A 25496-nucleotide genomic window follows, 5' to 3' on the forward strand; every position below is an offset into this window, starting at 1 on the left:
AAAAGCCAGCTTCTAATTTGCATATGCATGAGGAAGCTTACTGAGATTTTGATGAACCTGTAAGTCAGGTGGAAGTGGTTTATTATCTCTAGTGACTTTTTCTAGTCAACAGAAAAAATATTTTTGCACTTGTTTTTTTCCATAATGTATTTTAGTTCTATCAGAGCATTTGATACTTTTTATGATTTGAAAAATTACAATTTTATGACTGGCTTCTTTTTTTAAAATTTCATTTCCCACTTGATAATCTCTGGGGTAAAGAAAAGAAACAGAATTTTAAATCACTGCCCTTGAATATGGTTAAGGCAGTTAAGTTTCCTTCAGTCTTTAAAAAGAACTTATTCTTTTCATAGAAGGAACATTTTCTGTGTTTTAGATGCTAATGTAAATGGTATTGTATTTATAAATGGCATCTTGGTGTTTTGTTTGGGTTTTGTTTTTTTGTTTTGGCTGGCATAAAGAAGTATCCTGGCTTGGTTCATCAATATGGCCCTATGCCCTTAATGGTCCTTGAATCAAGTTCTGCAGAGGATATAAAATGGGATAACCCACTTCATTCATATTGTTAGGCTATCCCTACCTTAATGTCTGTAACTTAGTTATATATGCAAAGCTTCTTCTTGTCATCGCTGGGAAGCTTTCCTAGCTCCAAGGTTTCCCTTTATCATGCTTTTGTTATTTCCTTGGTCCTAGTACTGGGGACTGAACCTAGGGCTTGATGCATGCAAAGCAAATGCCCTATCACTGAACTACAGCCTCAGTGTGAGTGTGTCCACATGTGTGAGAGTGTGCTTGTGTAGGTACACGTGCACAGGTCGACGTCTAATGTCCCTCCTTGGTGGCTCTCCACTTTTCAGCAAGGTCCTCACTGAACACGAGATGAGCCGATTCTGCAGGTCCAGTTGACCAGTTCTCCCTGGGATTCCTCCTCTGACTCCTGAGTGCAGGACTGTAGGCAGATCCCACACCAGCTTGGCTTTTGGGTGGTTTCTATGGATCTAGTGCTAGCAAGGCAAATTCTTTAGTGAGCCCTCTCCTAAGCCCGGGCACTTTCCTTCCAACACTGGGAAGAACAGAGCTTGCTATGCACACTTGGCTTTCAGTGTTTCATTATTAAGCTTTGCATTTTTACCAAAGATGGTTTGCTAAAAAAGTTTTCTATCAGATTAATGATGCTTCTTTGTATTCATAGTCTGCTAAGTTTTTTATATTTTATGCAGACGTTGAGCTCTGCCTCGTGCTTTTTAACTGCACTAAGCTATTTTGCTGATGGTTTTTCCTGCCTTTTCTCTTCATAGGGTAAATTGCCTGGCTTAGTTTTTCAATGTTACCCTCTGCTTGCATTCTTAGAGCACCTGTATCTGGATTGTATTAGCCTTTCAATATGTTGCAGGTAATTTGCAACATTGACATTTTGTTTAGGAATGTCAATATTTTCAGTACAAGTTTTCATCTAAAATATTATTTTTTTGCCTTGTGGGAATATTTTTTAAAGATAAACTTTTGAGTTAAAAAGATGATACAGTTGTTAAGGCTGTGTACTATTATTTCAGAGGACTTGAGTCCAATCCTAGTACGCATGGCAGGTGGCTCACAACCACATGTCATTCCTATTCTGGGGATCCAATACCTTCTTTTGACCATCATGGATATCTGCACTGTGTGCACAAGCTCACATACTTGAGGGATAGCTGCATATGCTCTCACATATAGATGAACACACAAGCACACAATTAAAACATAGAATCTGTTTTTAAAGCTGTAATATCTCGTCCTTGTTCATACTGGTGCGAGCACATAGCAGTTCTTTCATCTATTTTTGTGTTGTTTCATGTAGAACTAGCAAATGTTACAGACGCTGCTGTTGCAATACAGTCACTGACCTGCTTACTTCCTACATCACCACCAAATACTAAATCCACCCGGTGTGGCGTGGTCTAACTCAGACGAGTGTCCTCCATACACTGCATGGGTTTTTTTTTCTCCCCCAAATTCTGTCAGAATTATGATCTTTCAAGTATTCTTTTTTCTTCTTTTTTTCTTACAACTTTATTTTAAAAAAGAGAGATACATGTACAGATTTTTAAAAGCATTTTGGCATAACACTATATGAATATATTTTTGTCAGTACTTAATTCTTTTAGAGGTTTGATAGTATGAATTGAAATCTTACTAGTTACCATAAGCTTAAAGTACACATGTAGGACAGAATGTAACATGGAAACAGTCAGAATTTTCTTGGTGAGTATAGATTAAACATAATGATTTTTGAATACCAAAAAATTGCCACAAGGCTATATTTCTAGATCTTGGATTATTAGTGATTTAAGGTCCAGGTGTACCACACTCTGAGAGGGTGCTATACATTCATTTTTTTCCTAAGAAGGACTGAGGCTTTCACTTTTTGGCTTTTGTTTATCTTGAACTTCATATGGCCTGTGAGTTGTTTCTGGGGTGTTCAGAGCTTTCTGGGGCTAGTATCCAATTATCAGTGACTGCACATTATGTCTGTTCTTCTGTGACTGGGTTGCCTCACTCAGGATGATATTCTCTAGATGCATCCATTTTCCTAGGAATTTCATAAAGTCATTGTTTCTAGTAGTTGATTAGTACTCCATTGTGTAAATATACAACGATTTCCTTGAAATGCTCCCTCTGTAAATTGAAGTGGAAAAGGGACCATAAAAAACAAGGTGGGTGATGATGTCATTTCACTGAAGAAGTTAGAGATGGGGGGCACTTGTCTTGACGATTTCCCTCCCAGAGCATTATTAACTCAACGATAAACATGTGAATGCTGTCTATAAGGGCTTCTCTCCTTAGACACCTCATACAAACATGAGGTTTCCTGGGGCACAGGCTTCTGGGCTGATCTGAAAGTAGGTCTTCACCTCTCCCCACCGACCTTGTCTGTCAACACAAGCACTCCCTGGGGAGCAAGACTAGCTAGAGTCATGCACTGTGCGACACTTGATTGCATTAAGTGACAGTCACCTTGAAAGGGTGACAGGTGGTCAGCTCTAAAGCATTCAGGGCCACGGGTTACATTTGATTGACTCCATTTGCTGAGCAGGTACAGCTCTTTGTGTTTTCCGAGGAGACAGAGTGGCTGCGTGTGTTTCCATGGTGATTTCTGAGAGCAACGCTCAAGCATAAAAGTTACTCTCTTAACCAGCAGTAATTTTCCTCCGGATGATATTCCCATGTTACCCTGAGTCAGCACTGTGTTAATTTATGTTCTGCCTCGGGTCAGGTGCGATTCGCTTGCTTTGAGCGATGGAGATTTTTATCTGAGGGGTAGGAGGAGGGAGGGAGATGCTGACAGTCAGGGCTATATAATTAAAAATGCAGAACAAAAATAAAGAAGACAACTGGCTTGAAGGCAAAAATTATTAACTATAAAATACAATTTAAGGAATAGGAGATGGTGACAGCATTCTGCTTCCGAGAGATTTCTTGTTTTCTTGTCCCCACAAGGTCTGTGCCAGCAACACAAATGTTCTCTAGACATCGCCAGTCATTTCTTAGTGTTAGATGATAGTAAACATTTTCTGCCATAAACATCAATAGATGGTCTATTGATTCTGTCCCAGGTCATGAAACACACGGCTTTTAAGGAAAATTTCTACCAATCCAATTGAGGCTAATTTTGTTGGGACTCAAAAACACTGGCCAAAGACCACAAACACTACATCTGGGCGTGTCTACTTAAGGAATAGTAAAGGAGTCGGCACAGATCAAGTACATGGGTAGGAAAGCTGGTATTGTCCTGAGCAGATTCAAAGCAGATGGGACTTGACACACATACTCAGATGTGTGCCCACCGCACATCGACTCTCTTATGAATGGCTGGTCCCAGATGGCAGTACAGTCAGCAGCATGAGCTTAGATACAGCGCCTACTTCCTTTCTGCTGTAAATGACAGTGCCATTAATTAGTGGGCAAAGCAGATATCATCAAAATCAAAGAAGACATCACTAGCCACGTTCTCTGATATCTCATAAATCAAGTACTCGTTGGTTTGGCCAACCAAGCTCAGACACCCCCACATGGTCTTAGTCAGCTCATTTCTAGTTTCATGCTGCTACCCGCACGGTCACACAAATGGTGACCAGACAAGGAGAAATATTGAGATGCTTAGCAAACACACTACCCTGACAGGAGTCAGCAAATGTCTCATTAACCACGAAACTCCCACAGCATTGTGCCTGTACCTTTGCTGGAACTCCTAGATAATGATGAAAAAAAATAATATCAGAAATACAGAATCCCAGGAAGACAACTGACTTTATCACAGTTATTGATTACAGGCTGGTTCCCCTTGCTAGATAGTAAGATTGCAGACACATCTTTTTTAGTTTTTAAATATTCTCAGGTACGGCACAATGTGTAGGGGTCTCTTTAAAGTTACATAGAACGCACACATAACAATCACTGCTGCTTTTATCCCTCGTGTACCAGGCACTGTGCTAGACAATTTTCTTTGCTTGCCCAACTTTACTGAAGTGATATTTAAAAAATATATATATACACTAAGGTAGATAATGTAATTTTTAAAGCATATATACACAGTGAGCCAATAATTACAAACTGCTGAACTTCCACTACCTTACAGATATGTGCATATGTGTGAGTTCATGTTTGTGTGTGTTTACATGCATGTGCACATAGAACCTTTCCTACCTCCCTATGGTCATCAGGCTGTTCAACAGGTGTCCAGAATCCTCCGTAACTTCTGCAGTCACAGATGTCACCCATCTCCCTGACTCCCAGCTCTTGAAAACTTTGTTTTTATGACTTCAATCTTTCTTAGATTCCATCTATAAGTAAATTTGTATAGTGCTTTGCCTTTCTGTGTCTGGTTAAGTATAATGTACTCCATATTTACCCATATTATTATGAAGTAACAGGACTTCCTTCTCTTAAAAAACTGAATAATATTACATTGCACACAATGTGTGTATGCATATATGTATAGATATATAGCTATATAATATAGTTATATGTAGTTTTATATAGTTATATATTTTTATGATTATATATTTTTTATTTTTATACAACTATATATTATATAAATATACATTATATATTGTTATGTATAAAACTATATATATATATATATATATATAAAACTGTATGCATACATGTAGTATATAATTTTATTTATTCATTCATTAAGAGACAGTTGTTTCCGAAACTTGGCTACCCTGCATAATGGTTCCATGAGCACACGAATCTCTTAGAGATACTGATTTTATTTTCTTTGAATGTATATCCAGGAGAGGGATTGATACTATATGAGGGTTCTATTTTTAATTTTGAGGTATAACTTGCTTTCTCCTATTCAAAATAACCTAAGCTCCATTTAACAGCTAAGGCAAGATATGGAGTCTCATGGAAGTAAAGTAAATGCTCACAGTCCTTGGAGTTGGACATTTTACCTCAGGGCATAAAAAAAAGTGAACATCCTTGAGCTTTCAACCTCACCATCCTCACCCTGTCCTGACTTGCCACGCCCCCACAGACTCAGGTTGAGTGCTCAGGTGTGTGGTGGGGGTGGGGAGAACAGTGTTGGGACCAGACAGTGGCCCTGCAGGAGATGGTTTAGTGTGAACGCTACACACTGGCACAGATTATTAGCAGCCTCTGCCCCGCCATGGGTCAGCTGTGCTAGGAACAGAGTTTTTCTGCACATCTATGACCAAAGAGCTTTTGAAATGCAGACAGTGATTGGACATATTGCCACCAGAAACCACGTAAAGGGAGGAAGGAAAATAGTAGTCATGCTGTGATTGGGGGAAAATGTACAGACCACATGCCAAAGCTCTTTTATAGGAACTGGATCAGAGTCACACAGAACAGAAAGGGATGGGGTAGAACAAGATAAAGAGCCAGGGGTAGCTATTACAATTCTACTATTATCCCGTGAAAAACTTGGAGACTTGGATAATAGTTTAACCAATATTTATGTAGTATGATTTTATCTTCCAAACTAGTTTCTGATTTATTTGAAAGTTATGCCTGGACCAGGGGCTGGTGTATTCTGAACAGCACAGGAGAGACCTTGAATAAAAAGGATCAACTGAGGTTACCACATAAGAACCCATCAGATTTAATTGCTTCCCCTGGGTCTCATTCCATAGTCAGGAAGGAAACTTCATCATCATCTAACACACTCTACCTGCCTTAGTAGGTGAACACGAGTCCCCAGGCTTTTCACTGCAAGTTTATAAAGGATGCTCTTACAGGATGTTGATGATTTATGATGAAGACTAACACCAAATACAGCCCCCATTACACAGGAAACCCTGACCAAACATCAGTATAATCACTATACCCTTTAAGAACAAATGACACTCGGTGTTGCTTTTGTGATGTTATTTCTTTGGGATGTTGTTTGCTCCGTATCAATGAGAAGAATTTGGGAGCAAGAGAACAATGTACAAACTTTAAAAAGGGGGGGGGGGGAAATGTAAATAATATATTGAGTGTGAAATACATTGTTATTCAGAATATGAAGTGTCCTCACTGGCCCATGGATTTGTATACTTGGTTCCAACTGATGGCATTGTTTTTAGAAGGTTGTGTAAGTTTCCAGGGCTGTTCAACTGATGGTCCATGGTTTGTGAGAGAATACATACATTTGCTTTGCATGACACTGCAACATGATGTTGTCATCTATAAAGTTCATGGTTGAGTAATGTGTATTCAAGTTACCCCCTTGCAAACGTTGCAGAATGCTTTAAGATTATGATTTTATTTTGGGGGTGCATTCATAGTCATCCTGGGTCACACACAGCCTTGCAGGCTTTTGGCTGGATACTCTGAGGGATGAAGTGTCCCTGAAGGAAGTGGGTCACTGGGAGCACATCTTTAGGTTTTATAACACAATCTAGTCCATTCTATGATATTGACACAGTTGTCTTACTGACACATTGTGATAAGCCAGTCCTTTTCCTGGGGCCATCCCTTTCTTACCACAATGAACTACATCCCTTCTTAAGTCATGAACCAAAATAAAACCTTTCTTTATTAAATTGCCTTTGTCAAGATTTTGACAGAGCCACACGAAGAGTAACAAATACACTCATGTAGGTTACTATCTTTGGATGGCTTTCTGTCCTTCCTGGGATGTCCTTCCTAACATCCTCTGGTGGGGCAAGCCCCAACTGGGCTGCTGTCTCACTGAATGCTGTCTAATGGGCTTTTAAATAAGGAGGTATGATGGTTTGAATAAGAATGGCCCTCATAGGCTCAGGAATTTTAATGCAACTTGGTAGAACTTCTTGGGAAGGATTAGGGGGTGTGGCTTTGTTGGAGAAGGTGTTTCACTAGGTGTGGGCTTTGAGGTTTCAAAGTCCATGCTATTCTTAGGTAGCCTTTTCTACCTCCCGTTTGTGGGTGATGTGAGTCCTCAGCTATAGCTGTAATACCATGCTTACCTGTCTACTGCCATGTTCCCCACCATGGTCAAGTTGCCTTGGTCCTGAGGTTTTGTTACATCAATAGAAAAGTAACTAAGACAAAGGAGACAAGAAGAGACAGGGTGGGGAAGAGGAGAGAACAAGGCAGATGAACTTTGTTTTCAGTTCACATTTAAACTATACCATTCTTAAGAATCATTATGTTTCCTACATCGCCGGGTCTTTAGACGCTTCCCCCTTAGAGATAGTGATGCATATTTGAGTCTCTTAGTGCTTACTATACTACACATCTGGAAACAATTACTAGAGGTGTGTGTGTGTGTGTAACTTTTATTTTGCCAGATATCTTTATATCAATTTTACATATATTAGCACATGTTTGTAGCTATTGAAGAATAAAAATAATAAGAGAGATTTCAATAAAATGCTTTCAAGTTAGCAAGTAGTCACATCTAAAGAGAAAACCAGTCCATAAAATGTAAATTTTCTTCACCCGTCAAACCTGCCATCTTTTATGAAAGTCCTCCAAACAAGCAAGATACTCACCAAATGCTTAAAAGCTGGCCTTTAAATTTTGTTCCTAAATCAAGCTTGATCATACAGCCATGGGTCACTTTTGTTTGATGCTTTCTGGCACCTAATACATGCTTGAAACTATTAGGACATTCTGTCTTACAAGGCTGGAGTTTAAATCCATTCATATTTCAAGCCTAGAATCATTTCTCTGTCTTCAGAGCTAAGAACCAGTCTTCCCTTAGACAGCGGCTCCAGCGTGTGACTAAGCGGTGAGTCACTCGTACGTCCGACTCTAGCTCTGTTCTTTTTCCCTACACCAGGGTCAGTCCCCATTATGACACTGCCACCCAAGATAAACATCTCTAACGAATACTAAAAGCTCCCCAAGCATTTCCGTTACAAACATGGCAGCCACCAATCAGTCTGCTCCAGTATAAGAACCATGGAACCTAAAGGCTGCCTAACATCGGAGCGTCCCCCAACCGAAGGCTGCAGGGGAAACCAGGACAAGGCAGGACCTTTCTGTCTCTAGCCTGCAGCCTCTTGTCCTCTCAGTGCCTGCTCCCTCTAAGGTTAAAGGGGATGGAAAAGAAAAAGCTACACAGGCACCTTTGGCAATGATGCCTGCCTGGGTCAGATGTTCAGGTTAGTGTTATTTCTCTTTCAGTTGCCACAGTAGGTCCTCCTCTTCCCAGCAGCTCTCTAGTGACAAGCAATTCCCCTGCCTCCTGGTAACTGAATCTCCCTCCTCTGTTCTAGGAGCACTGAGCTGCCCCCCCCCACCACCACAGATAAGACAAGTAAGTGCCTTAGGCCAGCTGGGGCCTCAGATACACATCTGGGCATTGGGAACATATGACACTTTCTCCCATCACTGCTGAAAGAGGAGTAATCTGTCACCATGGTTTTTTGTTTGTATGTCTGTTGTTTGTTTATATATGACCTCCTGGCAAGCAGAGTCTGATTGAAGCCATTTATATTTATCATAGGCCAGACCACTGTGCCCACTAAAGTGTATGAACATGTATAAGATATCTAAGCCACCTCAGTGATTTGTTTGGTCTTTGGCTGAGACAGCTTTTCTCCCCGTCATGGGGGTGATGTGTGTGCTATACAGCTAAATTATAAACAACAGAATTCTCCCCATGCTCTTAAGCCTCCTGCCTTTCCCAGTTAGACTTCAGACATAGATAAGTGAGCTAAAACACTAGTACTTAGCTTTGAGATGTAGGGGCCACAGCCCAACTGTTCTGCACCCTCTGCTGGAGGTAATGCTGAGGTTGTCTAGTGTCATAAACTTGGCTAAGTGGCTCTTTCATCAATGGCCAAAATGACCCCAGTGCAGCTAGAAGGATCGTCTGCATCTTCAATCTGTGTCTTGTAAGGGGTCTGCATCAGACCTCTTGCCGAATTGTCTATTCTAGTGCTCTGAGCACATACTTATGTCTTACTTCTGACTCATCTTGTGTGAACTCATAGCAGCAAGAGGCTGCTAGTGACTTCAGAATGTGTCTCCATCTCAACCCCTCCCTGGAGTTACATCTAAAAGCCTCGCATCTTCCCACTGAGGTCAACAGTAGAACGGTCACATTTGCTTTGCTTAGGGTCACACAATGATTCTTATTCAAAGCCTGTCAGCTCAAAGCCACCTACTCTAAGGCCAGTTCATAGACCTCTGGGGAAAGAGAAAAGGTATTAGAGGTTTGTTGGAGATTTGGGTTCAATTTCACGGATTATCTTCAGATAACCTTGCTTATAGATGTGACTGCTCCCTAACTAACATAAAAGTAACTTGTTAGAAAAAGAAAACTAACTCCTTTAAACCCTTTGCTAGTATAAAGAAGCTGAATTAGACATTGAAATGCATTCTGTTCAGACGCTTGTGTTTATTCAGAGCCATTTGCTAACAATGCTCAAGTTTGTAATAGAAACCAGTAACATTTAGTAAGTTATATGAATGTAACATGATTTTGTTTTAGTTGCCCAAAAACATAGCTGTCTTCAGAGACTCGTGATACTTCTGAAATATACATGCAGGGATTGTCTACTCCCCCTACTTACTCTTACTGTTAAGGTTCAAGTTCACAGGAGACCCTGGAGAAGCAGCCAAATTCCAAGTGATTAGCAAAACACTGGACTGAGTTTAATAATCTCAAGTCTCTAGTTTCTGACCCATTTTCCTAAGTAGTGCAGGCAATTTATGTAATTACACTAAAAAATTTATTTTTCCACTTTGAAAGTCAGAGCCCTAAGAGTCTTTATGTTTACAAACAAATATTCAATACTGTAAAAGAAAACTAGAATGGCAACAGAAACTGTAATTCCAAACAGGGGCATGCTCCCCCCATCTCTGCCTTCCCAGCGAGTCTGAATGTGCTGCACACAGTGGCCTGAGCTCTCTCTCCTCCCGTTCTCTTCCCGCACGAGCACGCACTGCCTCAGACACGAGGCGCTTTAGTAGACAGGAACTCTCCTCTCTGCTTCTGAGCCCAATTGAATTTGACTGATCACAGATTTCTGTACACACTAGTGGGCAGATTTTTGGAGCATGCTCAGGACACACGTCTTTGATCAAAAGCGATGGGAACGCTGGCTTAAGTAGGTGGACGGGATGGGATCCTGACCCTGCTCTTCTGTCAAGACTGAGAAATCCATCACGTTCTAGGAGCTTCTTTTTGTTGGTGTTGTTGGTGGAACCAGCTCAAAATGAGTTTGAATATGAAAACAGCATTAAAACAGCTAATAAAATTTCTGTTCCATTTTGAGTGCACCAAAATAAGTCGAAAACAAAACTGTGGTTTATATATTCTAAGCTTTTAATCACAGAGAAGAGCCACAAACCATGAATGCCAAACAAACATATACTAAGTTAAATGTCACAGTCATTTATAAATATACGTAAAATTTAATGATACATGTTTAATGATCTGCATAAACCCAGTAATAGCTCAATTAGCTAAGAGGAGGGGCTGGGAGCATACGTCAAAGGCTAGTTCCAAAGGCCACCTGCCATTTCATCTCACTGAAGCTCCCAAAAGATAAAGCGTGGCCTAGTAGAAAATACTTGTTTATACGCTGTTCCCTCTACAGGTCAGAGCACAGCCCGAGAATGTGCACTAAATGGTGGTCTCTTGGGGGAGCTGGGGCTGCAGAGACGGCTCAGCAGTTAAGAGCCATCTGTCTGTCTGCTCTTCCAGAGGAGCAGGGTTCAATTCCCAGTACCCATGTGGCTGTTCACGACTGTCTGTAACTCTAGTCCCTGAGTCCCTGGCACCCTCACATGGATAAATGTGCATAAAGAGAGGGTGGGAGAGGGGAGGATGGTTTCTGAGAAGAAAGTTGGCTCAGGGACTCTAACAGGTGACGCACAGTACCATGGAACAGAGCTATTTGTGGAAAAACGCAGCACAGAATCAGGGCCAACTTGTTAAAAAGATGACCTCTGGTAAGATGGGGTGTTGGAGATAAGGGGTATTTGGCATGACAGTGAATCAGAGAAATCGGCCCCTTGTGTAAACTGGTCCATTGGTTTGCTTTCCTAACATCTAATGCCTAAGATAATGGAGATTTTTAGGAACTGTAATGAAAGTTCTGTTCCCAAGGGGGGAGAAAAAATTAGAAATGCTTCTCCATACCAAAAAGAAAAAGCTACCTTGCCTCAGTTTTTCATTTAACACGTGATCCAGAGATGACCCTATTCTCTCTCCCACCCTTCTAGAACCTTCATCCCCATCCCGTCTCCTCCCAAACTGGTTCACTGTTGAATGAGCTGGCAGGAGAATAAGATACTAGCAAAAGTAGTGCTTCACATCTGGCATGTGTGTGTGTGTGTGTGTGTGTGTGTGTGTGTGTGTGTGTGTGTGTATGTGTGTGAGATTGTCTGTCTGTGTGTATATATGTGTGCATGTGTGTGTGAGTATCTGTGTGTATGAGTGTGTGTATGTGTGTGTCTGTGTGTGTGAGTGTGTGTGTGTGTTTGTGTGTGTATGTGTGTGTCTGTGTGTGTGAGTGTGTGTGTGTATGTGTGTGTGTGTCTGTGTGTGTGAGTGTGTATGTATGTGTGTGTGAGTGTGTGTGTATATGAGTGTGTGTGTGTTTGTGTGTGTATGGGGGAGGACAGCTGGTGTGTGGGGCAGTGCGAGACTGTTCTCTGTTCTGTTTGCTTTCACTCAGTGTTGTGACTACTCCTGAGAATGTCTACAGTCTGCTCTGGAACTTTTCTAAGTATAAACTGTGCCCGAGAGGAATTTAAGGATGCGCTCCAGAACGGGAATACACAAAGCTTTCCATCCAACAGGGGCCATTCAGGAAAATCCAGTGATTGCAATAAACAAGTCACAAGGTTTTTTCCTGAAAGCAGGCAAGGGTGATGCTTCTACTAACTTATATTGATAATCTAACAAGTGAAGATTACTTCTTCCCATACATACTATAGGCTATTCCTAATTTCCATGAATAATAAAAATAGAAAGGCAAGAGTTGATTTAATCAAAGAGCCAAGGCTTTTCTGCCTGTTGGACAAAAAAATCTTTTTGTCTGATAAAGGAAATATTATCCCTAAAACGACAGTCCCAAGAAAGGGAAACAGTGAGTGCAGCACATCACTTGGACAGAAAGAAGGTGCCACACAAAATGATGCTCTATACTGCAGGACTAAAGGTAACTCACTATAGTTCCATAGAGCAGCACACGGTATTGAGCGTAACAACAAACCTTGTAATAAAAGTTCATAACCCTAATTATAGCATATGGCTTTCTGGAAGAAAAACAATTAAAGACAGCTGTGTCTTAAGTAGATTTCAGAAGACAGGCTTATAATGGGTAATCACAATGCAAGCCCTCATTCTCCCAGTGAAGAAAATACGTATTTATACTTGTGCACACATTATAAAGAGCTTTGTGTGTACAAAGTCCAGTCACAAAGTTAGACTTCTTGTAGATCTAGAGCTGGCATTAAGAGACAAGATGGCGTTGCCCTTTAAAAATCAGTTCCTAGCAAGCATCAGCTCTTGGGGTGGGTGGGGCTTTGATCTGAAATCGATGGTTTGCTGACAATAACCACTTCCTTTACAATCAGAACTCATAAAATGTCCCAGTATTAGTCATCCTTCCAAAGGCCAGCACCATAACTTTGGACAAACTAGTTAATGCCTCTATGACTTGTAGTTCACCTACTCCTTGGCCACTTGGGGTTCTATGTCACAGCCAGTGCTCAGGAGTCCTGAAACCACTGGCTTCCTGCAACTGCTGTGGACGAGCCAGCCCGCCGAACCATTCACTTCCCTCTTTATGTTTTATGACCACCTCAAGATGTGGACATGCAGAAGAAGCTTCAAGTAGTTTCCAAAGAGAGACCAGAGCCTTTCTTCTTCCTCCTCTCCCCTTTGATTGATCTCCAGTCACCATATAAGATACCAAGCTACACTAGAATGATGTGGAAGAACCCGGAGAACGGGGGAACAGCTCTAGTTCCAGAAGTGAGAAAGTACAAGCACGAGGGTTGAGTTTGAGGCCAACCTGGCTAGATGACAAAACTATAAGGGAGTCCGTTTGGGAAGAGGAGATAATGGGGAGAGGTACGGGGGGGGGGGATGAGGAGGTGAAGGGCACAAGAATGCACAGGGCTAACACACAGCTTAGGAGGGTTACTCGTTTATACCTTCTAGCGCACAATGCCTTGAAAAGAACTGCCCCCTGAGACTGTGCTAGCCCGGCATGTGGCCTCTTCAGATACCTTTGCCTAGGACCACACAGCTTAGCTATTCCAGAAGTCTCCCAGCTCACAAAGAGGCAGAGCCCCATCCCTACTACTTTTTTCAGTCACTAACTTTTGGGGTGATTTATTACCTATGCAGCCCAAATAACTGAAGAGGAACTAGGTGGAAGAAAAATAAACAACTGAAAACACAAAACAAAACAGAAAACTGTTACCTATTCCCAACATCTAACAAGGAACTCTTCTGTGTTTACAAGGCCCACAGAAAAGATAATATCAAATTCTTTGAGAATGGTGAAGGTAAATACAATTTACCAACCAGTGCAATGAAAAACAAGACAAGAATGTTCCAGAAAAGAATTATAAGGTTGACCCTATGTAGAGGCAGCTAAAGGATAGTAAATGGGAACACTCCACCCAGTTCTGTAGACACTGGCTCCTACCTTCCCGTGTCTTTCTTAGTAAATCACATACAGTAGCTACTTTGTGGTTTTTTAGCAGAATGACATAAGAAAGTAGTAGGGAAAAAAAGAAATGGAAGCAGGGTTGGTTGCTTGGTAGAGTGAGACAGGCTCTTACTATAGAGCCCTGGCCAGACTGGAATTGGTTATATTGACTAGGCTGGCATTGAACTCAGAGCCCTCCTGCCTCTGCCTCCCAAGTACTTAATTAAAGGTAATGTGCTGTCACACCTGGCACAGCTTCTTAAAGAGGATAATATTATAAGCCCAGGCTGGCCTCAAACTTGAGATCCCCTTGCTTCAGCCTCCCAAATATTGGATTTACAGGCTGTCTTAGTTAGGGTTTCCATTGCTGTGAACAGACACCATGACCATGGCAACTCTTAAAAGGAAACATTTCATTGGGGTTGGCTTACAGTTCAGAGGTTTAGCCCATTATCACCATGGCGGGGAGCATGGCAGCACACAGGCAGACAAGGTGCTGGAGGGGAAGCTGAGAGTTATACATCCAGAGATGCCGGTAGCAGGAAAAAGAGTAAGACACTGGGCCTGGCTTGAGAATCTGAGACCTCAAAGCCCATCCATCCCTCAGAGACACACTTCCAACAAAGTGTCATCTACTCTAGCAAGGCCACACATCCAAATAATGCCTGTCTCTTTGGGCCAATGGGACCATTTCATTCAAACGGCCACGCAGACATATAAACACTTTCAAGGGCACTAAAGAAAAATGGTACTTGTCATCAGCCACACAGTGAGTCTGAACATTCATGCCGATGAAGCTAGACCAAGCACGGTGCCAAGAAAGTAGCAAATTGTGATCTATACCTGGATATAGCTATGAATGAACTTTCCCCTCAGCCTCTCCAGGACGATTTCAAAACAGATTATCTTATATTTAAAAAGTCAGATTTTAGGTCTGGCTATATGGCTCGGTGGGTAAAGTGCTTGCTGATCAACCTGGTCTCTCTGTCTCTCTCTCTCTCTGTTGTTTCTCTCTGTCTGTCTCTCTCTGTCTCTGTCTCTCTGTCTCTGTCTCTCTCTATCTCTCTCTCTCTCACACACACACACTCACACACACAATTTCTAGCAACCTTTTCCTTCCTGCTCTTCCAACAGGCTGTCTTCCTTAGGTAAAGCAGAACTGTGCAGTAGACCCCATCATGCCTGACTGTCTTACACCTGAGCTCACTTCCTCCTCCACATTTCAAGTCACTGTGGGCATTTGAATTTTGGGTCTTATAGTCATCACCAAAAATTCAGATTTCAACCACCTCCCCACTCCCGTATCTCTTATTCATTTGATTTATTTGACTTTTTTTTTAAGTTCAAATTCTGTCCTTGTCCCTTGCCAGTATTTTTTTTTTTTCACTCCAGACATGGGACTGGCCCAAATGAATGCATGTGCCTAATGACTGACTGAACAAGTGAAGTACTAAGTTAAAGTACTGTTCACAAGTACTGCAGTGCTAAGTTCTTTTCTGGAAAGAGCTACTTGGCTTTATTGATACATCCTAATTATCTTTAAAACAAAAGCTGTGTCTAACATTCCTACCACAACCATTGCCGATGAGTCCACCACCAGTCAGACAAGGACATAAGAACAAGAAATCTACATCCCAAAATATCTTCCCAGAAACTCCTGGTGGTGATTAAACTAGCTGGTGAGGAGCTTCTTAGAGTCTGGGGCTACCATTGTGTTAGGAAAAAATGAACAGACAAGACAACTCACCAGTTCCAGACACTGTCTGTGGCCATAGGCAGCAGCATAATGGGTGCTGTTGTAGCCTTCCTTGTCTCGGATGGATGGGTTCGCATCATTTTGAAGCAGAAATTCTAGACATCTGTAAGCATAAAGCAGTCTCAGAAACACTTCTGGGCCAGAAGGGATAATTACCACAAGCCCTACTATGGACATTCCACAAAGCACCTTGAGTGTGTGAAGGAGACTGTTATAATAAAACTTTATGTGCTGGGGTGGGGGAAGCAGATGCTCTTCTCTGGCTTCATTTCATCTGGATGCTTCTAGAAGTCAGGGAAAGCTTTAGAACGAGTGGATAATTAGGTGTCTTTCCCCCTTCTTATCCTAAGCTAGAGAACATGTCTGTCATCAAGCCTCCCGATTAATAAGAAATGATCTTCGCATTCACACATCTCAAGTGTCATCAAGGAGTAATCAAGTCCTTGCCACTGGGAAAGCCCACTGGAGAAGGGACTGGTTCTGACAACACTATTGGAGGTGAAGACTGAGTTGTTAAAAACTGAAGTTTAAAACAGACTAGGAAGGGGAGAGCCCAAGAGTAGACAGAGTAAACGAGAAGACAAAAGGAGCGGCCAACCACTGGAACAGCATGAAGAATGCATGCAGTGACTGGACTTGAAGTGAGAAACTTAAGCTGCACCATCAAGAGTATAGACTAGACAGAATCATGAATTTCAAAAGCCTTTTCTGGCATAGTGGTGATTTTCCTGAAATAGTAACAAAATGGGCCACGAGCAGGTATAACTTGTGGCCACAGTCTTCCTGCAGCCAAGGAAAACTGCACATGTGGCCTGACTTGAAACATTCTAGGGTTTTCTGCAATGACAGCATTGTGTTTGCAATGTCTAAGGCTGGATGCGCTTAGCAGTGAGTTCGGTTTGATCTTTGCTGAAGAGCCCCAAGCTCTGGAATACCAGCGCCCTGGGATAACAGAAGACCAACCTTTGCTTTGCCAGAGGCAATAATTAGCTCACTGATTGTGGTACAGTTTCCACTATGAGTGGAAAAATATGTCCCCAACAAGTTTATGCTGATTCATTGTCCTGCTCTGACCAAGATTTGTTAACTTCAGCTTTTTTTTGAAACATACATCTCAGTAACCCAGGCTGGCCTCAGACTCACAACTTATTAAAGATGACTTTGCATTTCTAACCCTCCTCCTTCTACCTCCCAGATTCTGGGATTACAAGGATGAGCCACCAACCATGCTTGGCTCTCAGGGTTTTACAACTACCCATTAAGTAAGATTTTACTGTGGGAACTTTTTGGAATTTATTCATAAACTTTGGGTTTATATTTACCTACATTTTGGTTTAAGGCCAAAAGGATTAAAAAAGACAAGTTGGTTCTTTAGTTTCTACAAAACTAAAGAAAAATAAATTTGTAAACACAATCTACTTGCCATCCTTATCTATAAAATACTCAAAAAAAAAAAAAAAAAAAAAAAAAAAAAAAAAAAAAAAAAAGCTAAGCTCTTGCTAAATTCCTGCTATTCTGTCTTTGGCCCTTCACACCTTAAAAGGAAGCGCTTTCTGATTTGGGTTATTCGATGTCCGTGGCCAGGATCCTGTGCGTGACTCACTGAACACTGAATGCTGCTCTTCACATAAATCATTCATGAAGAATAGCATTCTGTGGGCACACAACCCCCAGCCTCTGACTGGGCTGCAAAAAAAAAAAAATCATTTGATATGATGAATTTATAATTTGGAAAACATTAAGGATTCCTCCCAGAGAACTCTTTAGTCCAGAACATAGCTAAAGTACATGAAGACTATACAGACAAAGTGACAGAAACACTGTGGGTTTGGATGTTCTCCACACAGTTCCTAAGGGGAGAAAAAGAACCCAGTATTCAGCTGGTGAGGCTTGTCTTTCCTACTCCCAGGCCTAATGAGTAAAATTCATCCACTAGAGACACAAAACCAAAGGATCCCTGACTTGGATAGATGTGTGGTCTCAGTTTTCAAAGAGGTCAGGGCTGCAGTTTCTGGCCCCTCCTCTACTGACTTGCCCCCTTTCCTCCCTAGTGAGCCTGGGCGGTCACAGGGCAAGCCTGCAATTCAGTGGAGAAAGGGAAGCTTGCTGAGGTGACTTAGAATTCTTTGTTTTTTAACATCATCCTTGTACAGCTATGTGTGTTAAGGTGAAACTTGGTCACCCTGTTTTATGCACAGCAGTGTCTATCCCTAACCCAGAAATATTCAGCTATGTCCTATAACCTGCACCGGAGCCACCCTCTGTGTCCATAGACTCTGGGGACACGAGGAGGGAGCAAAGGGCAGTCAGAGACCTTCGGTTGGACACAGCATCCAGGCACAGAAATACATCTCGAGAAGAAAATAAGCACATTCTGGTCCATAGTCTGCAGACTCTCAGGGCACTGCATCCTTGGGGGCTGCGGTGGGGTTGAAGCAAAAGGTGGACAGACCGGTTCACGTGCTTGTTCATTTATTCAATAGGTATTGTTCTGGCTACGTGCGAGGCTCACAACTGGCCACAGATCTCTGCTCTGTGACTGGACCACAAAGGAGTATCCATGTGTCGATACCCTTAGCCATGGCCAATACTCCACAGCAAGTGAAAACCCTGTCTGAAGCCAGTCTGGGGCAAGTGAGGTGAGATTGGTCAGTGTTACAGTGGTAGTCAAAGCAAGCGTATAATTTTATAAAGAGTTCCACACATAAGAACAGTAGAATGGATGGCTGTGTTAAAGGTTAGCCTGTATCCCATCCCTTCCTCAGGATTCCAGCTGGAACCCCCAGTAGGAGGGCAGGCATGTGGCAACCCAGAGAGACAAAAGAATATGGCATCCCACCTTACGCTTGGGAGAAACTTACAGGGCAGCGTCTTTTTCCTTCACTTCTCTGGCTCTTTCAAGTTCTTCAGAATTGTCATGGGCGTTTCCTAAGATCATCTTACTGTTCAGCAAAGGAGATAGAAAAAAAGAATCACAATTAATTTTTTAATTAAAAACTTGTTGATAGTTTTTGCCCAACTATAGCTCAGTGATTTTTATCTCAACCTGAAAAGGATACAGTGGTTCTTTCCAACGCATCCAGGAAATTTATTTTCTCCCAGAGAATCCAACTGAGAGCATCTTCCTCTCCTAAAACATCTCCCTAGCTATGTGTAATGAAGACCAGAATCAAGTTGCCTGCCCCACTTATAGGCACCCTAAAACTTCCCAAGTAAAAAGAAGCAACTTAGTTCAGGCTCCTCCACCTCCTAGCGTGCACTGGCGCTTTCTGGCCAGTCCTGCATCTCACCTCCTCCAGGGGATTCTTGATCATAATCTCCTAGAATGACTCTCCATTACAAATTTCCTTTCTAGCTCTTAAAACATGAAGTATATTTGTTCCTTAGCCCCTCCTTTGGCTTATCTTTCCCCGGTACACACAGCATTGCTCAATCAATAACCTGTATGGTTATAAAATCTCAAGTATGATATCTTGTTAGAAAGTATTTATGTAAAGACAAAATGAAGCGGGCTATGCATGTTCATTTGGGTGTATATGTGTGGGTACATATATATGTGGAGGTCAGAGGTCAACTTTGGGCATCCTTTATTGAGGGCCATCCACCTTGTTTCTTGAGACAATGTCGCTCACTGTTCTGCACGTTGTCTAGTAGGACAGATTCGCTGGTCATCATGCCTAGATTGAATTTTAAGGTTTATTCCTTCATTATTTTTATTTACATGTATCTGTATGTCTGTGTGAGTGAATGTCACACACGTGAGATGCCATTCTGTGAGAGAGTCTGCGATTGTGAGCCAACTGAACTTGGGTCCTTTGGCAGAGCAGCAAGGTCTCTTTACTAATACACCATATCTCTAGCCCAGATATCTGAGTACTTGTATGTGGGTTCTGGATATCAAAATCAGGCCTCGTGTTTGCATGGAAGCCTTTTACCAACTTCCCCAGCCATATATGTGTAGATACTTGTATGTATATATAGTTGATGTTTGTTCTTCAAGACAGAATTTTATGTAGCCAAGGTTATCCTTAAACTATCAAAGAATGAACTTGAATTTCTGATACCCCTTCCTCCCACCTGCAAAATGCCAAGATTCCACATATGTGCTACCTCTCTTGATTCTTCATAAATATTTCTTAAGCACTGGATCACAACTTATTACTAAGTAAAATCAATTACATAGAAGTTATCAAAATAAGATAGAAAATATATAATGTTTCACAAACAGTAAATGTAAATATGGTGAGATCTTTTCATTTCTCATATATGAACATGTATACTAAATCATGATATAAGAATATTTCTGACTTGGTTCACCATTTTAAATGTTTGAAAGGGCTGGTGGTATAGCCCAGTGGGAGAACATGTACTTAGCTTATTTATATGTGAAAATTGAATGTTTGGATGTCATTGTTCTAGAAAAGAACCCAATACCCCTTACCCAGAATCAAATGCACCACAGGGGACAGCAAAGAATTCAACAGTTGTCATGCAAACTCATCAAAATCTTCCTATGAAATTAAGAACTATGTAAACTGTGGGACCAAACACACTTCTCTCTTACAGTGGGGTTCAGTGATACAAGCTTTCCACACCTAGCCACCTACAGTCCAGATATATTCAGAATGAGACATTCCTCTTCTGCAGCTGCTGAATGGGTGTTCATGCCCCGGTGAGGAAGAACAACACCTAATCTTATCACCAAAGCTGTATTCACTTGGGGTTATGCATTGGTGGATATTTTTTACACAGGAATATAAATTAGCAGATGCGACATGCAGGGTAATGAGGGAAACTACTATGTATGTCAAATAAATTCCAACAGGTTTCAAAAGAACTGAACAGTCCAGGCTTGACAGCTCTACTTGGCACTGAACCCAAGAGCAGAGAAGAAGGAAATTATGCGATGGTGTGTAATAATCAAGCCTAGAGATAGAACGGGGAGACCTGGGGTAGGGATGACGCTCCAATCTGAGTGAGAGATTCCTCGTGTGCAGTTTCTAGGAGTCAGAGTGAAGAAGACACAGCCCCCACCCAGCTCTACCCGTGATGAAGCGCAAACAAGGCTATATTTACTTTCTATCCATGTCTGACGCAGCGGCATAGTGCAGAGCTGTCCGTCCCCACTCGTCGGTCTCGTTAACGTTGGCTCCGGTGCTCACTAACGCTTTCACACAGTGGAAATGGCAGTTTGCGGCTGCATAGTGCAAAGGGGTCCTGGAAAACAGAGAGTGACTCTTACCATCAGGGTCACTTTGACTTCACTTGCTCTACAAACAGACTCGTTATAACCCGAGCACTGGCCGACGCATTCTTGCTTCCACTCTCGGTGTGGAGACTGTGGAAAGAAAAGCCTGGTTTGCAAAGACATGTGTCTTCCCGGCAAGGCCAGACTCAGTGGCACTGTCTTTTCCTAGTGCCTACCTGGGGTTAGAGCTGTGCTATTTCTAATCATGGCAAGACTGGCCCATGAAGAACCATCCAGATCATCTTTGTTAAGACCACTGCAGAGACTACTAGGGAAAAGTAGGGAAGGGGGAGTGTAAGGGGTAGGGGATAAGAGAGGGCAATGGAGTGTCCAAATGTAAAATACATTCTATATGCATGTATGAAAATGTCACAATGAAATCCATCATTCTGCATTAATTAGAGTATGCTGCTGAACTTTTCTTACAGACCATTCACACTTATAAAGCGTCTTCTAGTTTCTGGTTGAGTTTTCAAAGGACCAATTTCCACCTCTGATAATCCTATTCTAAAACCACAAGTCTTCCCCCATTAGTAAAGGCTGGATTTCTCAGATTGGAGCTGAAGGCTTTCCTGAGCTTTTCCGTTTCTTCTACAGAATGTCTCTTATACCAGTGTACGTTAGGAACCCACTAATGAATGCAGAACTGAATGACAAGGACCCTAGATCATGTTCACCTTCGGTTAGGTGCATTTCTCCCTTCTACCTGCAGATCTGATGCAGCTTAAAGACAAAGAGGAAGACAGATGCAGGGACAGTTGCCTGTAACCCCAACACTGGGGAGGATGAAGGAGAAGAATTATGAGATCAAGGCCAGTTTAGATTACAGAGCAAGACCCTGTCTCAAAACTAAATGCAAGGTCTATGGCTGTAACTCAGGGCTTGCCTAGCATGTGCAATACTGTGGCTTTGATTCACAGCAACACACACATGCACACATGTTCACACACACACACACACATGGTGGGGACAGACAAAAGAAGAAGAGAGAAGAAGAGGTGGAGGAGAAAAGGGACTAGAAAAGAGAAAATGACACTTGGTTTTTATTTTCAGGATACTTACAGTCAGATGAGGAAAGACCCCACTAATAAGGTGCAGTTATAGAGTAATCAGGGTGGTAGGGGACACAGAGGAGGGACAGTCCCATAAGAATGACAAGACAGTTTCATTTTATATGCATTTAGGAGTCAACATCAAAGAGCTGGGGGCAAGTGGTAAGGACTTAGAAGGACTTGCTAGAGGGAAAGAGTATGTGTATATACATACCTACATAAGTCATGTGTCACATGTGTGTGCATTCGTACAGTTGCATCTGACAGGCAGGATGGTTTTAGGAAGTGTAGCATTAGGTGGGTTTGTCATTGTGTGAATAAAATCTAGATGGTATAGCCAAACACATATTTAAGATAAATGGGACCACTATGGTACATATGGTCAAGTACTGAGTATTGAGTTAAATGTTATTACTTGGTATATGACTCTGTGTGTGTGCATGTGTGTGTGTGTGCACTGTGTGTGTGCATGCGTGTCTGTGTGTTTGTTTCCACAAACCAGCTGGCATTGTGACAGTTTCATTGCACAAGGGGTTATAAAAGTAAGAAAAGTTTTATGTTTCAGTGGTGGTTTGTGTTTATATTTCAAATGACTAAAATTTTATCTCAAGATGAAATGTCCAATACAGAAAAGAAACTCTGCAGCTCTTTGGCTATATTTTAAATTTTTAATTTTTATTTGTGTGACTGTCTGTGTTTCTGTCTCTGTGTATCAGTCTCCGTGTGTCTATGTGTCTGTCTGTATGTCTCTGTGTGTCTGTGGAGTTGAGAAAGTCCCAGAAGGGATCACTAGACTTCTGGAGCTGGAGTTATAGGCAGTTATGAGCTGCCAGACTTGGGTACTAGAAGCTGAACTCCAGTCGTTTGCAAGAGCACCGCACACTGAGCTAGTAACTGCTGAGCTGTCTCTCCAGCCCGTGTTTTAAATCTGATGTGCTAAGATGGTCTATTCCACTGTTTTCTAAAACATATCCAGGTGGGCAATATTTTTAAAGGCAGAGGCTGAGAGAGTCCTTAAGTTGTGCTTGCTGTCAGCTCTGTTGGTGTCTCCCTACAAAGAAGGATTGCCTTCTGAGGATGGAGCCACCCCAGGTGTCCCATGGTGACCATGTCAGTGATGGTGAGAACAGAACTTCTCTTCCTTAGGTCATCCCTGAGCACATACCTCCCACACTTGTCCTTTCTGTGAAAATCTGCTCCGCTGCTCTGCAAGAGCTTTATACATTCTACATTGCTAGAAAGACAGAGAAAACATGATTAGTATGGTCAGGGTTAATTACTGAGACACCTTCAGAAAGAGCTGTCCCCACAGACTATGGGATGGGATGACATGAGGACCTCAGGTCCAAACTTCCACTAAGAAATAACCTGGATGTGTGCCGGGAATGCCGCACTGTAAGGATCAACATTTCCTTCTCAAAACCAATAAATCAATAACTGCAAGGGATTCATGGAACATTTTCAACCCAATGACTAAGGAATTTAATGATGACTACATGATAAGCCCTCTGGTGATAGCCTTATCATTTATCCTAAAACTCCTTTTCAAAACCATCGGGAGTGTGTGAAATCACTGCAGCCCCTAATAACTCCCTGTCACCTTTAAACAATGAGGCAAAGTGGCTGAGCACTACCTTTTATCACAGCATAATAAATCCCAACATACCCATTTCAGCTCGATGCCCCTTAATGGAAAAAGGACAGCCACCTTTCCCCATCTCTGTAACCCAGGTAAATAAATGTCTTGGACCAACACTGAAAGTGATGTCGCAGATCGGGCACAGTGATCATTCAAAGAAGCTTTGTCATTCACAGAACCAATAAATCACTCAACAGAGGGAAAAGGACCGAAGTGAATTTTCCTGTTGAAGGGCACGTAGCTAATATTCATGCTAATCGGCATTTCAGCCGTAAATCCAGCATGGTGTGTCGTCCCTTTCTGGGCAGGTCTCATGTCAGGCATAACTATCTATCATCTCCTAAGCCTGAAACGCTAAGAAATGGCCCAGAACGCATTGTTTTATTACAATTTAAATAAGAAAAGTGATCTTATTAGTGATAAGCCAGAACAGGGCTCTCACCTTTCTACACACACCCTTCATAGCTGCTCTTCTCAGAGAACGAGATGTAAGAGCCACAGAAGACATGAATTTCAAAAGGCACACACGATTTGGTACAGCACATCAGCTAATACACAGCACCTATCTCTTACTGAACTGTGGATGTAAAGGAGCAAAGATACAGGTGGATTTAACCTGTGTGGTTTGTGACTCTCATTTGGTTTGAGGACTGGGGTTGGGAGAAGGAGCTTCTTTTCAAAAAATACAGTAAGTCCGTATAAGACTTAGCTTACGACTCCAGAAGGGACCATGGAAATAAGGGCTTTACTGTTTCATGGTCCATTTGTCTCTGATAAATAGGTAATGTCTTTGGTAACACACAGGATAAATAAAAAATTCCTTAAGGACTAGGAAACTGATTTAAAACCAACACCTTCCCAATACAAGGTCATCTAAGAGACATTATGTTTAGTTAATATGTGGTCGTATATCTACAATATATTGATCAGAGCTTTGATCTAACCATTGATATGCAAAATAAAAAAGCTGATAAAATAAAGCTCTTTACAACAAGGAAAAATGCAAGGATTAGATCACTCTTTTTTTATTTTATTTTATTTATATTTTATTATTTTTATCTTTAGGATTTCCTTAGCCTCTGTTCAGCTTTAATCACCGTACAAATCTCAAAACTAATTTTTATTACTAAGTATCTATAAATGAGCATAAATGGATTCAATCTGTTACCCTCTTAATCGCCACCTATCAATCCAATCGGCAACAAAGCAGGGAAAAGTTGATAACAAATTCATTTCTTTTGGTAGAAAAGATGCGAAGTAGATACCCATGTTGTGTAACCTGAACTCACACAGCTGGGGATGGGGAGGGTGTGGGGAGGGGAAGATAAGGACTCAAGGCCCATGAGCTACACAGGATGGACTGGTTAGTTTTTTTTTTTTTTTTTTTTTTCAGAAGCTAGTGACACTTGATATTTGGTAGAAGTGATTGTGACCCCACTGTCCAAGAAAAATTGTCTTTGGTTCACGTCAGTTAAGACATACAAAGTCATCAAGTTGTGAACTTACTCATCACCACCGAGAAGTACTCACCCTCCTGCAGCAGCGGCGTGGAGGCACGTTCTTCCAAACGTATCTGGGGTGTCTATTTCAAAGCCTGCAGACAGCACGTGCTCATTACTAAACAAGGACACTATGCTATACTTTTGTCCTAGTTAAACCACAAGAAACACCGCAGAGACAGAAAAATCAGTTAGTAGGA

At 41.7% G+C, this 25496-nt stretch overlaps 1 protein-coding gene across 2 annotated transcripts in view; it reads right to left on the reverse strand.

Moving 5' to 3' along the window:
• The window catches only part of ANKRD44 (ankyrin repeat domain 44), a gene marked incomplete at its 3' end in the record, with an annotated part of 157860 nt that overhangs the window by 52319 nt on the left and 80045 nt on the right, over positions 1-25496 (reverse strand). For both annotated transcript variants that reach the window (XM_080932857.1, XM_080932856.1), the window contains exons 11-15: positions 25328-25391; positions 23324-23392; positions 20935-21075; positions 18720-18800; positions 15850-15961 (exon numbers count right to left, since the gene is read on the reverse strand). In XM_080932857.1, coding sequence (XP_080788983.1) covers positions 15850-15961; positions 18720-18800; positions 20935-21075; positions 23324-23392; positions 25328-25391 — 467 coding nt within the window. The remainder of the gene's footprint in view (positions 1-15849; positions 15962-18719; positions 18801-20934; positions 21076-23323; positions 23393-25327; positions 25392-25496) is intronic.

This window comes from Micromys minutus, assembly GCF_963924665.1.
Source record: "Micromys minutus genome assembly, chromosome: 19".
NCBI classification, from domain to species: domain Eukaryota; kingdom Metazoa; phylum Chordata; class Mammalia; order Rodentia; family Muridae; genus Micromys; species Micromys minutus.